Consider the following 16920-nt stretch of genomic DNA (forward strand, 5'->3'; position numbering starts at 1 on the left):
TTATTCATTAACTGCACTGAGTTTTGCATGAGGACACACTGCTAATTCTTGAAAGGCTAAGCTGATGAATAGCCCAGTCCCTGGTATCTCACAAGACTTTAGCACTTGGGTCTGCAGAGAGAAAACATACGACTCCAGTCCAGCAACTCGTTTCCCCCTAATCCCATTATTCAACACATCTGGAGGTCAAACCACTTATATAGTTGCCTAAAAATTTAGATGCCTAAATGTGTGCCGTGACCTGACTAACGTAAGAGCAGAGAGTCATTCTGCCTGAGACTGTAAAGAGCCTACGTGAATTACTGGAAGAACTAAAAGGAGGTGTCTGTTTTTGGTGAAAAGGAGACAGGCACAAGGCAAGACCAGCCTGTTCAACTTGTTTACCCACTTGATCCTCCTTCACTTTACCCTGGGGCTGTCTGGCAGGTAGAAGAAAGAAGGAAAAGGAGGAAAATGACTTATTGGGAGGGGCTCAATGCTACCCACAGCTGCAACGATGTGAGTACAACCATAGCCAGCTCAGCTTACGAAAGGAGTGTATCTGAAGACTTACAACACTTCTGACATGCTAGGACACAATCAGAAAAGTAACAAACTGCAGAATACCTTGCTTTTTTTTTTTAAGATTAAGAATGTGAAGTGACCTGTTGCATTTTATTCTTCTTCAGCAGCCTGGACATTAGTCCAGAATGGATCACCTGACATCCTGTGTCTATTTTTGTGATTTTACAATCACATTTTCTGATATTTTAAATGCTTTCTCTTCCCTGTTACTATGTGAAAGATCCACACATACAGAAAGGGAAAAAAGCTGAGCTACACGCAAAAGTGCTGTCACACTGATAAGCAGAGATGTCATTAATTTGCATTAAATGCTTTCAACGACAAGCATCTGAGGAGTTAGTTATAACAATGGTAGTAATATAGTTTTCACACAGATCTGTAATTTAAGTGAACAGTGCATATCTCACTTGTGAATCTCACAAAGCCTCCAGAGCAGAACCACCTTCAAATCGACCTGTAGCAATCGTGTACAGAATTGAGGACAAGGGCATAAGACCGCAGCTGCTCCGCCTAGTGAGTAAACATGCAATTGCATGTTGTGCTCCCTAAAAGCAACTGAGAAACCCTGCTAGAAATCCCAATGAAAGGGAATTAGAGCCTCGTGGGCATGAGCATGTTGTTGTTCGAGGCCATCCCAGGATAATAAGGACGCAGCACAGCCTATGCAAGTTATGTAACTGGCAAATCCGCTTTCATGTACTGTCCAGCTTATGTTGTGACCTCTTCAGGGAAAAGGTGTAGCTAAATTGGACATCAGCATTGTCACTTGGAAACTCACTTAAACTACCCAGTATCCAGAGATAATAAGTGTACAGAATGTGTGTGAACAAAGTTACCAATTGTATGCAGAAATCGGACCTGGTGCTGCCCACTTCTACATTCACTGGTAGGCCACAAAGTAGCTTGTGTCCTAACCTCACTGGTTACTGAGAGTTCAACATTTTAAACCCCCAGTGGGAAAGTTCAAGTCATCCTATTTAAAAGGACTTTTATTATGGTTGGTAATATACATAATGAAGCACACAATGTGTAATAATTATGGATTTAAGAGGAAACAGCCGCAAGTTAAGTCCTTCACCACAACATAATTCTGAATGGCAATGACTATAGATAGGTCTGAAGATCTGAATTTATAAAAGACATCCTAGACACTTAGTGGTATGATGATAAAGGAAACAGTGAGGTAGAAAGGAAGTATACAAGTACAAAAATGAGCGTGCTTGGTACCTTGATACAGTGATTATTCTAAGTATATTGTTACAGAACCATATTGGTTGAACAGCATATAACCTGCACACTGTGTATAAGTATTCTATTAGACCCAGGTTTGCTTATTAGCCCAAGCACAGAAATAGAAGCTGGGAGCTCCTTTGTTTTAATTCTGCTTTGGTTACTTGTTCCAGTTGTGGCCTTGGGCAAATCATTTAATTTCTCTGCATCTCAGGCACCATCTAGATGATAACACTGATGTTGACCCAATTTACAGGGTGTTGTAAGAGTTAATTTGCTAATGTCTGCAAATCTCTTTGAATTTAAAAGCACAATATAACATGCTGAGAATATTACAAATGTATCTATTAATTCACAACTAAACTTTTTATTATATGTGCATACAGCAAAGAAAGAAAGGGCTCTAATCCCTTAGGTGGGAATCTAAGCTCTGATATAGCACAGTACAAATAGTTAGTTTATATAAGCAATTTTATTTTCCAAATTCTCCACCTTCTGGCTTGTCTGCTGAACTCTTCTTTTTAATTATACATTAATTATACATATAACAGCTTGCTATGCTTTGCAGTTCCATTTCCTAATGACTTTGAATCCATTTAGAAGTTCAGTTAGAAAAAAGGTTAACAAGACTGGTAGGAGGATAAGTTTGGTGTTATACATGGTATATATAATACCAAATCACTCTGGGAAGTGAATGATTTCATAACTCCTGGCAGGAATGTGGAAAATCCACATAGCTTGACACTTGTCTGAAGTTTCAGATTCATCCCACACAGACGGCACATAGTGAGATTTACACGGCTGGTGCCCTCTGAATGGGTTCAAAATTAAAGGTGTATCAGGAGAATTCAGAAACTGACTGTGGCCATCGGGAGCTGTTGCTGACAAGAGGGCATAGAATCAGGACGACTACTAAGTTTTCGAGTTTAATCATCAGCGAAGAGCAAGGTGGCTGTGCACTTAGGATATTCAGCAACCTATTTTTTCAAATAGGTCGTCAGGTTTTCTCCTCCATAACTTCAATGGAGAAAGAGAATGAAGGAGACTCAAAATATTCCACGCATTTCCTCTGAACAAAGACTTTCACTTTTAAAGAATTTTGCATTAAGTGAGAGACCCCTTATGAAAACCCAGCTGGTAAGGATATTTTGATTTCACTTTGACATGAAAGTCTCTCTCAGGAAAACTCACTTCCTCAGCCTGAAGAAGAGTGTTTGTACCCGAAAGCTTACAAAGAAGAATTTTTCCAACTATTTTAGTTGGTCTATTAAAAGATTTTGGATTTACCCAAAGAATCTTGTCAGGAAAACTTGAGCATTTGTTGAACTTGTGTCTCCATTTGCTGGAATGTGCGGGAGGTAATATATCCGGAAGAATATCCTGATGGTGTTTACTGCAGGTTTTAAGTGATTAAAGCCTAGTTTCTGGATTCTTGAAAGGTAGCAATGACAATTCCACAGAATTAGTGTTATTTGAATAAATGCTGGGAGCAACAACTTCAGAATTAACCTCAAACCCTCTTGTTTTTCCCAGAATTTTGTATTTCTCATAAGATCTTTTATAGAATGTTGGTTCTTTTTGCTTCAGAGACAGCAAGCCTCGGGGAAGTCTCTAATACTGTAGAACAGTGCACCAAAAAAGAACGTTTGTAACAAAGAGCTTCAGCTCCAACAGAGACTCTGGGAACAGTAAGTGCTTCTGAGCGCTCTCTAATACACCTTGACATTAATATGACTGGGACCGGACACCTCAATAATGCCCATTACATTGAGATTGGCAGCAAATCACCAAACAATGGCATTTTCACTGATGATCATGAATCAGACTCTGGGTTTCTGACCGCTGTCTGGGCTTCAATCCAGACTCCCACCTCTGGTGACTGCATCAGCCACCCGGACCTCTGTGCCAATGAAGTGCTCCATATCACAAGACATCTCAGAAACATTGATGGGAAATTCAGGAATTTCCGGGAGCTTTTTCAAAAAGAAGGTAAGTGTCTAAAAATGTATTTCCTACATGAGAGGCTGGCATGAGAGTTAATGCCATTCTAAATCTGGAGAGGCAGCTCTGGTCTAGTGAGAGCTGCCTGCCTTCATTGTTTTATGCAAACCGAGTAGTAAATGCTCTTTACTACCCAGCTTACATAAAACAATAAATGTAGGCAGCCCTTACAACGCTTGAGCCAAGTTTTTATTCCCTGCTTTCCTTGTTTATGCAGTTGCTTAATTCAACTTCTTGATTTTGCATGTAATTAACTACACACACTATCAGGAGACAGCTGATGAAGAACTGTACCTACTTTACTAACAAGTAGGATTCCCTGATCCTACCCTACATGGGGATGGATAGTACCAGACAAAGCACTTTTTTTTTTTGCTAAGTGGCAAAATGACTGTTTAATGGCTCATGACATCAACATCTTTAACATCAACATCCCTCCTCCTCCTGATGTCATCGCTGGGACAAGACTTCCTTTTTCTGGAGCTGCCTTGATGTCCAAAGCCCTTCTTTTCTATGTCTTTCGTTCACTGTCTTGCATTTGAAAACTTGTCTAACTTTATCTCAACTACATGGTTGGTCCAATAAAAAATATCACCCCAAGAAATTCTTGCCTTTCACTGCCAAAGAAATGGAGTGTTTCACAGAAATTCAATGGGAAGGAGGTAGCATATCCACATTCTGCTGCTGAATGCAATTTCCATAGGGGAAAAAAAAAAAAAGGTGACCCCTGTGAACTACACAAAACTGGGGAGCAACTTAAGACTGTTTCTGTACTGGTTCTGGCATAGCTGAAGGGAATGCCCCTCTCCATCTGGTTTTGTCCTGGATGGGCTTTTCAATGAGAGAGTTGAGATGCATCAGTGGAGAAAAGTCCCAGGAGTGAGAGCCAAAGGCCTGTGAGGAATGGTATCAATGGTAGAGTTCAATGCTGTTTATATAAAATCCTGTCATTACATTGCACATAAAGCTGTATAGAGATATGTTTTGGACTGCCACATTCCTGTGGCAGAGAGAAGGAAGATTCACCACTTGTATCAACAAGATAGAAGATTAATGTAGAAAGTACAGGTATGGGCAAGAATGCAGCAACAAGTCTTTAAAAAAAATAAGCCCCTGAAATTCTACCACAAATAACTACGGTCAAATGGGAGAAACAGAGCAGATATATGAACAAGTAGGAAAAGCTGGTTTAAATGACCTGTGGTTGGGCATTTCCTGGCTCCATCCCAGTAGTGCATGTGGGTTTGCATGTAGAAGAAATGCTTCAGTCTGAGATCCTAATTTGCTTCTGTTTTGCATGCCACTTGTGTGCCAGTTTCCTGTCATAGGGACTGCAGCTCAGCCTGGTTGGTAGGGGATGCTTAAGAGGATGAGAAAGAATGTTATTTCATGTGGTCAAACACCAGAGGTCCATTTTTTCCTTTTTTCTTTTAATTTTAGGACCAGTTGTTTCAGGTCCTGTTGAAGCCAAACTGGTAGACTTACTACAAGCTATCTCTTCCCTCGTATACAAGTATCCTGCTTTGAACGGTGAAATCATCCAGCCTGCCACAGCAGCCCTCATCAACAGTGTGAACGGTAAATCCCTAAATATCGTTTGTTGTCTGGGCTGTGGCCGCAAAACCACTCAAAATAAGCCACTCTTATTACACAGAGCTCTGCACAGGCAGAGGCAGGTATCAGTGCCTAATACTGCAGATGTTCTAAAGCAGGAAATAAGTGAATGTAATGAATGTTTATTTATATGAAAAAGCTTGTGTTTAAGGGAGACCTTACTGTTAAACCTTCTAGAAATAGGACTGTTCAGAGCAAAGGCATGTGCTCTCTGTTTAATTTGGCTGTTATCCTGCAATTGTCACTATCTTCCAAAATCAAAGAGGTATTATGATTAAACCCAGGAAACTGGCAACCTCCTCAGTGTCCTGGCCCAAACTCTGACTTGCAAGCTCTTCTAGGAGTGGCCGATACCCAATATTAGCACCAGTTGTGATGGATTCTGTGTCCTAACAGATACTCGCTGCACCCCACATGATTCAGTTCAGTTTAGATCACGGCAGCTCAGGCTACTGTTGGTATGTAGTAATTTCTGTATCGAGTAGGAATGGAATCCAAACCCCAGCCTTCTATGCTATAGGGAAAGAGCCAGATCCCCATTTCATTTCAGGCAAATATGCTTTCCTTGAAATATAAAGATGTAAAAATCTAATTGAAGACAAAGAACCCATCATTCTTCTATATCCTATCTGAAAAAAAACCCAGAGTTCAGGAAAACTTGTGGAAGAACATGCCAGTGCTGTTAACGGTGCCATACCTGGACTCCTGGCAGCCCCAGGCAAACTTTTAGTATCAGGCCCCCCTTCACCAGAGATAATGATTTTTTTGTTGCAAGTCTTTATCACATCTGTGGTATCAATGTCTTTAAATAGTTCACTCTCAATTGATAACATTGCCAGTCCTGTATATGCGTAATATTAAAACTTTTTTTTTGCAATTGTAATTTTTTTTTTCTATTTTCGGGGTCCCTTTCTGTCTGGGCCCTGGGCAGCCACCTGGTTCACCCATGCCTGTGTCCGGGTCTGGTTCCTAAGGAGCAAAGGCTACTCATAGCAGCTCTAGGAAGGGAAAGTCTAGTAACTAAATAACAGCTTTGAGTGGTGGCTGTTCTTCCCTACCACATCCAAAAAGGACTGCCCCCTTGGAAAACATGCCAAGGAAAGTTATGTGATAATTTTGCCCCACCCACAAAATGAGGAATAAGGTGTTTAACTCAAGACCTTAAATACCCAAGGGGCATGGATGAGTCTCTACCAAAATCTCTGTAGCATATTGTATTGTGAAAGGAGAAGCTTGTTTATTTCTAAAGAATTCCTGTACTTCCCTTTTGTGATGCTTTGGGCTCAAAGGAATGCTAGGACTTTATTTTCTGTGCTTTTATAAATATAAATTGAGAGAATGAAATATAAAACAAGAAAGTCTCAATGAGCATTTAGAAGCATGGGGCTGGGGTAATGATTTTCAACCAAGGTGCAACACCCTAGAGTCCTTGAGATCCTTTCAAGGGTTCTGTGGGATGCCACACAATGTTAGCACTGTTAGGTTCTAAGAGTGATAAATTCACAAGATAAACTCAGAGATTTCAAATAGGAATCCACAGTATTAAAGATATTCTGGTCTGATGTAGTCTTTCTTATTCTTTGCAGTAGAAGAATTGCTCTATTATTTTTCTCCAGTCAAAAAACAAGTGAAAACTAAGAGCTGTCATTTTCCAGTCTAACAAGGGTTCCTCAAGTCTAAAAAGTTTGAGAACCACTGGGTTGGGGAGTCAGGACTTTTGGGTTCTATGCCAGGTTGAAGTAATGGATAGCTCGCTTTCCTATTCTGATGTACTTTAGCCACTTCCTGCAGAATTAATTGCTTCTGGACAGTTTAGATGTCTCATGGGAATACTCCCTGATTCATTTTACATACTGCAGAGTTGACCTGTATTGAGAATGAAAATCCAATAGTCAGTCACAGTCTCTCCTCTCATTTGTGCTGCTCTTCCTGGAACACTGTTCCTCCTTTCTGAAGAGCAAATGACTGTAAAGGGCTGTTCTTGATAGTCACTCCCTGCTTCTATCTGGTAACTGCCATGTAGAAGTTAATCAAAAGCTGAAGAACCTGTCAGCTCAGAATGGATGTACCGAGTCCAGCTGCTTCTGCAGTCCTGTAGATATTAGGGATATGCCTGATTTGCAAGTTTAATTTCAATCTTTACTGAAGCTCAGTACATGTGGATCCAGGGTTTTGGTTTAGACTCACCTATATAGTAATGCAAGCTCAGAAATAGCACCTTGGTCCAGACACATCATGTTCAGTTTCTTTGGCATCTGTATCCACTAGTTTGTATGTTTTAAAGAATTTATCTGGAAAAATCTTATCAGTCAGTGAGTCTAAGACTGACATTGAAATGGGGAAGTACGCAGAAACTGCTAGGTGTGGAAGACGGAAATAAGCTGACAGCAAGTGAGTCAGTGCACTGACTTCTCCCACTGAGTGTATGAGATAGGAGAGGAAATCAGGGATGTCTGATGAGTAATTAATGAACATCAACTGGGATGGGTACAATGGACCCTGATCAAGTAAAGTTAGAATCATAGAAATTCAACTAATAATCCAAATAACAGTCCACATTTGGATCCAGTGAAGTCCAAGACTCTAAACTGAATAATTTACTGGAGACTGACTGTGGGAAATCATCACATTCAAAGAATGAGGAGCAAGAGATGTGATGTTTAACTCAGATTACAAATTCCGTATAAACTTGTATTGTGGACTGTCTTACATGGTATGATGCAATTTAATTGGATACATGAACATCCTAACTCCTAAATTACATATTTCTATAACACAAAGAGCTCCCTATGGGTAACAGCCCATATAGTGCCTAAGGTTTGTTTGCATTTATCTGTTATATCACACTGCAACCAGATGGTTATAAACATCTCTACACAGCATAAAACACTTCTATGGCACTTTCTATCTGTTAGTATTGAACTCCTATACAAAGCTGGTAGGGGTAATTATCTTCATTTAGTAAACGGGAACTGAGGCACAGAGAGGTTTAATGAAGTCATACAGAATTTCAGAGGCAACATTGGAAATGTATCTCAGTTCTATACTTCCACCATACTGTACTACCTCTGTCTGAAGTCAAAAGACTTTCAAAGCAGCAACTCAGAACTTAGAACATTAACAGAATGTGAATACTACTCAATTTTCTCTGTTTCTTCGCTTTATTTACTGGGAAAAAATGGACAATGGGTCTAAAACTAGTTAGTTCTGGATTTTAATCTGAACAAGCACAGGATTTATTGCCACCAAAAACAGAAAGTGGAATCGCACCATTGTGGCTGCTCTTGCAGCTGTGCTGTTGTTCTGAGGCAGAGAAAGGAGAAAACGTGTTCCGTAAAAGAAAGGTCACTCTCCATTAATAAGTGAAAATAAGAACAAAAGGAAAGTGAAAATAACCTCCAGGCTGCTTGGCAACAATGCATCTCTGAGCAAGCTACCATCCTTGAGAGGACAGCAGGAGAAGGGAAGAGGGAAGCCAGCAGCATAGGGTCCAAGGGTCTTAGAAGGGAAAGAAATGAGCCATTTCAATTGGAGGTGGTGCAAGCTCCGATTCCAAACACCCTCCCAATGCAGAGAGTGTCTGAATATGCATGTAGAGGTTTGTGCCTGTCTGGGATGATGCTTAATGAGTGATGCACACACATCCCACAAGGCACCTCCTAACTTGTCAACTAGCTCTACATTTTTTAGCTGGAGAGAGCTGTTCTCCTTCTCTTATATGCAGTGTTCTAAATCCAGTGTCTCTGGCATAGAAGCAGTGTTACTGAGTGGAAATGTAGGCCCAAAACATCACCAGAGAATGTATCTTTCAATACTAGTGTAAAACCTATCCCCAAGCCCAAATAAACACATCAGACACTTGCCTCCCTGTGTAATGGACACAAAACCATTCTTTCCATCTGATTTTCCACACCTCCTGATGACATTCACAAACAATAATTTGGAAACTTTGGATGCCTGTACACAAAAGCTGGGAGGCTGCTCTGATGCACTGTAATTACAGTGCATTGAAGCAGACTTGATAAATTGAGTCTGCTGGAGCATGGTTCCTTATGGACACAATCCTCGGTGCACAGAGTTTGCCCATACCTGTAAGCAAAAAAGGTGGCACAGGGGCTGGGAGGCCATCTTGGCTCAATAGGGAAGTCCCAGATCTTTTGAAAAAGAAAAGGGAGGCTTACCAATGATAGAAGCTAGGAATAGGCCCCAAGGAGAGCTACATAAGATTGGCCCACACCTGTAGGAAGCAGATTAGAAAAGCAAAGGCAGTGACCGAATTTAGGTTAGCAACCAAAATCAAGGACAATAAGAAGTCCTTTTATAGGTACATAGGTAACAGGAGGAAAACCAGTGGAAACACTGCTCAATGCATCTGGACATCTGATCATTGACACCAAGGAGGAAACTGAACTCGTAAATGAGTACTTCGCATCTGTATTTCACCAGTCTAAGAGTGATAGCCTGTGAAATGCAAATTTGACACAGAATAGTCACAGTAGGGATGATCACCTACCAACAGTCAATGCAGAGCTGGTGGAAGAACAGTTAGAGAGGCTGGTTATCTATAAGTCAGCAGGACTGCATGAACTCCATCCAAGAGTGCTGAAGGAACTAGCCAGTCATCACAAGACTGCTAGCAAACCTCTTTGAGAATTCATGGCGCTCAGGAGAGATCCCAGAAGACTGGAAGAGGGCCAATGTTGTGTCCATCTTCAAGAAGGGGAGGAGAGAGGACCCAGGGAATTACAATCTGATCAGCCTGACCTCAATCCCAGGAAAAATCCTCAAAACATTTTTCAAGGAGTTCATATGCGATAATAGAAGGCAAAATTCTGAATGACAGCCACCACAGTTTTGTCACAAGTAGGTCATGTCTGACTAACCTCATCTCCTTCTACAACCAGGTTGCTTACCACCTAGATAAGCGAGATGAGGTCAACATCATTTACTTGGACTTTAGGAAGGCCTTTGGCCTGGTGTCCCATGAGGCTCTCAAGGTAAATCTAGGGGACTACAGCCTCAACAATTCAACGGTCAGATGGATGGGAAACTGGCTGCAGGGTCAAACCCAGAGTATACTAATAAATGGGTCTGTGTCAACCTGGCAGAAGGTAGCCAGTGGGGTCCCCCAGGGTTCAGTACTTGGACTAGTGCTTTTCAACATCTTCACCAATGATCTGGATGTGGGGGTGAAAAACACACTAGCAAAGTTCACCGATGACACTAAGCTGTGGGGAAGTGCGGCCACACCTCAAGGTCAGCTGATGATCCAGGCAGACCTAGAGAGATTAGTTAGATAGGTGGACCAGAACCAGATGCTGTTCAACGCTGAGGAGTATAAAGTTCTCCATCTGGGGAGGAAAAATCCACAACAAATTTACAGGCTCAATGGTGCTACGCTAGCTAGCACCATGTCCAAAAGGGACCTGGGGGTCATAATTGCCCATAAAATGAATATGAGCCACCAGTGTGATGCTACAGTTAGCAGAGCAAACAATACACTGGCACGCATCAGCTGATGCATCTCAAGGAAAACTAAGGAAGTTATTCTCCCGCTCTGCTCGGCATTGGTGAGGCCGCAGCTGGAGTACTGCATCCCGTTCTGAGTGCCACACTTCAAGGAGGATGTGGAGAAGCCTGAGAGAGTCCAGAGAAGAGCCACTCGTATGATTAGAGGCCTGAAGAGCAAGCCATGTGAGGATAGGCTGACAGATATGGGACTGTTCAGCTTAGGAAAGAGAAGACTTTGTAGGGATTTGGTGGTTGCGGCAGCTTACAAATATATCAGGGGGGAGCATCAGGGGCTAGGCGAACAACTATTCACCAAAGCACCCCAGGAGAAAACCAGGAGCAACAGTCATAAAGTCCTAGAAGATTTCAGACTGGATATAAGGAAAAACTTCTTCACGGTTCATGTGACCAGTCTGGAATAGACTCCCAGAGGGGCTGGTGCAGGCATCTACCCTGGAGATCTTCAAAAGGAGACTGGACGTACACCTTGCTGGGGTTATTTGACTCCAGCAGTCTTTCCTGCCCAGAGCAGGGGGGCTGAACCCGATAATCTCATGCTGTCCCTTCTACCCTAAACTTCTGTGAATCTGTGGTAATTACTGCACTCCAGCCAACCTCTGTGTCTTGTGTATCAGCATCCCCGTACTTCTAAATGGCAGTTTGATGATCTTTAGTTAAAGCACCGCTACCACCATTTTGAAGTGCAGGGACACTGATACACAAGACACTTCAGGTTCTTTAATTAAAGTGGCTCCCAGAGCACGTGTACTTTGGGCCTTAGTCTGTCTGTGGTAATTACCGCACTCCCGCTAGGCTTCCCTTGGAGTCTACCTGGTGTAATCTGGTGATCCAATAATGTTTTACACTCTCTTTGCACTATGTAAATGATGCCATGAGAAGCAGGGCAATGGAACAAGATACCATTTGGAATACTGGGCCAAACCAATCCCTGATGTAACTGTAATTTAATTGTTCTCAGTGGTATTACAACATGGCTTACTTTGGTCCAGAGCAATTTCTGTTCATCTTTTCTTCCTTTAAAACACTTTCACTATTCTGGAATTCCAATAATTTCAGTAGAATTTTGTGAAATTTTATATAGTAGTCACATCAGCTTGATAAATGGCAGGGCAAAGGACAAGTTTCATGTTATGTAATTTTAAAAAGCAGTGTTTATAATGGAAATGACACCTCCACTGTAACTCTAGCCTCAATAATATACTCAATAATATATTCCTGACTCTCTGTAGATTGAACATGTGACAGAACAGCAAGTTCTGGGCTGTGGTTTCAATGTGGCCACAGAGATGGTAGTGTAAACTGCAGTGAGATCTTTTGCAGAAAATATTTTATTGCATTAATCCTAGCCATCAACAGACAGCAGAAAATATGAAATAGTTCTTCTTGATGTGTTCTGTGAGCCACAAAAATTCTGGTGTGCCCATAACACCTGTCTAAGTCCAGAATGGTATGTTGCCCCTTCGACGGTGGACTGAGCCTTCTCACTCAAGACAAAGCAATGAAAGAAAGAGATCATAAGATCAAGTCAGAAGAAGGAAGAAGGCTGATGACTTAAAAGGAAATGTAATGCTTTGTGTTCACAGTTCTGCATTTTTAACCACAGAAATTTCTTGTCAACAACAGTTACCCAGAGCTCTCTGCCAATAAGCTTTCTGCCTGTGTCTGCATGATACCCTTTTATGCCTGTCCAGAAACAGCCACAAGAACAGAAATGTGCTCCATCACAGAGCCTACTGATATGATGGAGTCTAGAAAAGTGCTCCATCACATAAGGAGAATTTCTCCAGCTCATGGTATAAAGCAGAGAAAGGGCTCATTCTAGGATTACTCCTGGCAGCTGGTAATAAACCTCACAACCCCAGATGTCTACATTTCAGCTCAGTTCATATTAACGGGGAGAACTAACAGTCAGGGGATTTGTCATTTTGATTCGAACACAATTGAAGCTTGGAGGCTGAAGTTATAACCAATTTTATTTTTCCAGTCACATAAACTACCTTTTAAAAATAATTATTATTTAGTGAGGAAGATTGAACTGCATTATTGCTGAGTATGAAGGACCAGTTTATGCTGTGAGTGTGGTTTACCTGATTTTTATAAGTGACTGACGTACAGCTTTTGAACTAAATGTGTGTTGATTCAAATCAAGACTGGATATCTTTTAAAAAGGTACATTCCAGATAAATAGTACACTGTTGGATTTAATGCTTCCAATCTGAGAAACCTTCTGATGGGTCTTCAGGATACAGACTGAAGCAGGTAGCAGATTGTGGTATGAAATGAGCTAGAGGGACCAGGAGCTGGTTTTAGAAAAGCCTTGGTTACATTTAGGTTTTGCAAAGTTGGTATCTGAAGCGGCTGTGCACTTGAGTCCATTTTTTCCAGACCACAGAAACATGCAATGCAAGGATTAAGAGTTATTTTGCTTAATTTCTACTCTTCTCCTTTTACTCTCAGTTTTAAACCAGTTCCTTTCCCGAGCCATGCTTAGGTTTGCTATTCTGCAATAACTGTTGCTTCCTGGTGCTTTACTGAAATTAATTAAGAAGTTTCTTGCAAAGCAGTGCCCATGTTTCAGGTGAACTATCTATCTTTGCTACACTATTTAGAGGGAGGAGGGGAACCCAGCATCCCTGGAAGCATCATAGGAGGCCCATCATTTGTGTGTGTGTGTACGTCAGAAGTTTGAAACTGGGTTGTTTTCCAAGAGAGATAGTGAATACTACTTGTTCAAGACATTGAAATAGTGGGTGCTTATTCTGCTCTGGGAAGCTGCAGGCACTGAAGGCAACAGAACTTTAAATTGGGCCATCCCTTCTTTTTATTTAGAGAGAGATAGCTAAATGTATGCAAATTGTATGATCAAACAAATTACGCTAAGCACAGTTTCCTTACACGGAAATGTGTCTGCAGGAAACAGATTGGTTAAGGCAGCTGCACTCACAGGCCAGAGCTTCTCTGTCAATTCACTCAGGCAAGTCTTCTTAGTATGCAACTCCTATGGGACTCTTTTGGCTAACCTGCTACCATCTGAACTGGTCAAGGATTTGTGTTTTTGTCAATCTGGCTGCAATTCAAAGCAGTGTAAACTGGGATCCTGCTACTTTCAGACCAAAACACTGAAGATTCAGCCATGGGAGACCCTGAACCAAATGGTATGTGTTGGTATTTGAAATAATCATTTAAATTGTTAATAAATGTAACCTCTTTTGAGCATGAGATAGCCTTTCCTGACAACCTTCGGACTACCTAGCAGGCTGTGCATGCAATTTGTCAGTAGTCTAATAACTGTTCTTTCAGCTTTGGCTTTTCATGAAGACCCTAGCTGTTTAACGTACCTTACTGCATCTTTTTTCTCTCTGCCAGACAAAATTGATGATGAATCCTAATTAGTTTGTTCTAGAAGCTATGAAGTAAAAAAACAGAATGTCAAGCCTTCTTTATGAGGAGTTACAGGCTGCAGTGTTCTCTGTACAAAAATGGAAACATTTCCTGTCTTACACTGTGCTGCTACTTGTATTTCTCTGGTTGACGTTCCTCAAACCTTTTATTTTGTTGTTATGCATTTTTAGGAACTGTTTTTCCTTCACAAGGTGCTTCATAGCTAGATAGAGCTAAAGTCCAAAAGGAAGCATTAAGACATCTATAATATGCTGAAAGCTAAACTAGTTTTTGCCCTGGTACTAAAGCATTTTATTATGAAGATTAAAATGTTCTGTGCCCCGGGCAGAGAACAAGAGCAACTTCACTGCCTAGTGTCCATGGCTCTTGCAATGGCAGGGAATTGACAGAGTGAAATTGGTCCATATGACCCCAGCAGGCAAACTGTACCCCCGGCTGGAGAGAGGGGAAGGAACTACCTGCTGATTAGATTTGGGAAAAATTTCCTTCCCGTCCACAAATCTGGTGACTGACTATGATGAGCATGTGAATATGACCCACCAGGGACCTATCTGTAACTGTGGCCACTCTCTAATGCTTCAAAGGAAGGTGAAAAACATCCCAGAATATCTTTAACCAGTGGGGAAAATCATTCCTTCCTGACCTGTCTGGGTGACCATCTGAAGCAAGGGATTTGAGGTTGAGGTGTAGCTGCAAGAGTGGCGGCCACGTGGGGGGCAGTGCAGGCAATTTTGTTCTCCCCACATCCATGATGGCAGCTTACACAGTGGAGCTCAGAGATTGGTAGAATCCAGGGCCATAATGGATCACCACAACCATCCATCCCACCCAACCACCTCCACACACAGGTCACAGAATTTCTCCCAAAAGCTGTATTAAAGCAATATCTAATATCCTTAAAAAGAGTCCAAACAATAGGGAGCCTACCACCTCCCCCTGTAAGGTGTTCTATCGTTTAATTATTCTTACTACTAGGGAGCTAAATATTTTTCACTAAGTATTTTTTCCCACTAAGTATTTCAGTCAACATTAGATGACAAACTAGCATTATTCCATACAACTAAAAGCCTATAGAATAATTTAAGAGGGAAATAGGGTCTAGTGATTGAAGTAAGAGACCAGGAGTCAGGACTTCTGGATTCTAATATACTATCTGCTGCAGCTGACTGTGTGTAACTTAAAGTACTTGGCTCATCTGTCTGTAACAAAGCTTAGCTATTTTCAGACCCGGGATAATTAAAGTTACCATAGATATTGGGAGACATGATGGGAAGACCCCAAGTACACCACTGGGGTGAGGAACACGGGAGAGAATTGTAAGTCTGAGCTCATTATACTTGAAGTTTTGATATTGTTGACAGTGCTCCAGATACTGCAAACTACCAAGTTGCCTGCACTTTTGACCAGGATTGCCTTCCCTTGAACTTTTGCTGAATCAATCAAATCTTCTCTGTATTACACCCATGAATGACCAGCAATTTGGGACCTCAGAGTTGTCTCAAAAAAAGGTCTGTCTGTCCTTTAGGGCCAGTGTCAAATTTAGAACCACCCAGTTTTTCTCTATATCATTCTCATGTCAGGTTCCCTTCCCCTTTCTGAGAAAGTCTGGCATTACCAGTCCTCTATTTCCTGCCAAACATGGGTACATATTTGGTTCAGTGTATAGTTCTGATCTCCTCAAGAATTAAGCAACTTATAACCTCATTTTGTTTTAGGTCTGTAGTTCCACTCAAGTAGGTGGACAACATGAGAAAGGCATAGGAGATCATAGAGACAGGTAGAAAATGGTCTTGCTTCTGTACAACAGCTTGGTTCTGACAATTCCAGAGGCTGTTCTGAAATCCTTTCTAAAACCCACATGTCTCAAGGAGCCAGAGACCTTGTACTTTAAACATATATCCTGTTCCTGCTGCCTTTGTCACCCATCTGAATTCCAACTCGGACTTCTTCTCTCTCTCTCCAAATGTGCAGCTTGAGCAGCCTTCTGTGGTATTAACAGTAGGAGAATGAGGCATTACAAGATGGCTAAGATTGAGTAGGAGGGAGAATTTCATACAAGGGCAGCAGGACTCAAGAAAAGAGTCTTGGACTAGTTTGGTCTAATTTGGGTCAAACTGCAGTAGCCAAAAGTGTATTTCTATTGCTACTGTGGCTTTACCTTGTCATCATATGAAGGAGGGATTTAGTTTCCATAGCTGTTCAAAAGATGAACATGAACTGGGCTTTGAGAACAAGGGCTCTGGCAGTCAGAAGGTCTGCATATGCTCACACCAGTTGTGCTAACTCTGCTTCATTATTTGACAAAAGGAGATGTAATCTGGTAGAAAACATCAGTACCAAGAATGGAAAGAGGAGGCACCCTTGGAAATTTCTTAAGCAGGTCTAAGGGTTTGATGCTGTGGAAGGCAAGAGCCAAACTAAGAAGGCAAAGGCCCTAGGCTTGGTATTATTCATTTGCCTCATTACACAGTCCCATGGCTGAAAGGGAAGTGATGCTTTTGCCATTCTGCTGCTACTACTAAAAATATCCATGATGTACTTTACACCCACTACTGTGAAAACCTGCCTTCCCCACAA

General features: G+C 41.5%; 1 protein-coding gene across 1 annotated transcript in view; it reads left to right on the plus strand.

The window, feature by feature from the left end:
- Positions 1-38: 38 nt before the first annotated feature.
- GMIP (GEM interacting protein) overlaps positions 39-16920 on the plus strand; it is a 40271-nt gene continuing 23389 nt past the window's right edge. The window contains exons 1-2 of the mRNA XM_059732986.1: positions 39-3783; positions 5236-5373. Of these exons, the coding sequence (XP_059588969.1) occupies positions 3525-3783; positions 5236-5373 (397 nt within the window). The 5' untranslated portion in view covers positions 39-3524. The remainder of the gene's footprint in view (positions 3784-5235; positions 5374-16920) is intronic.

Source organism: Alligator mississippiensis, chromosome 8 (assembly GCF_030867095.1).
Source record: "Alligator mississippiensis isolate rAllMis1 chromosome 8, rAllMis1, whole genome shotgun sequence".
Taxonomy (NCBI): Eukaryota; Metazoa; Chordata; order Crocodylia; family Alligatoridae; genus Alligator; species Alligator mississippiensis.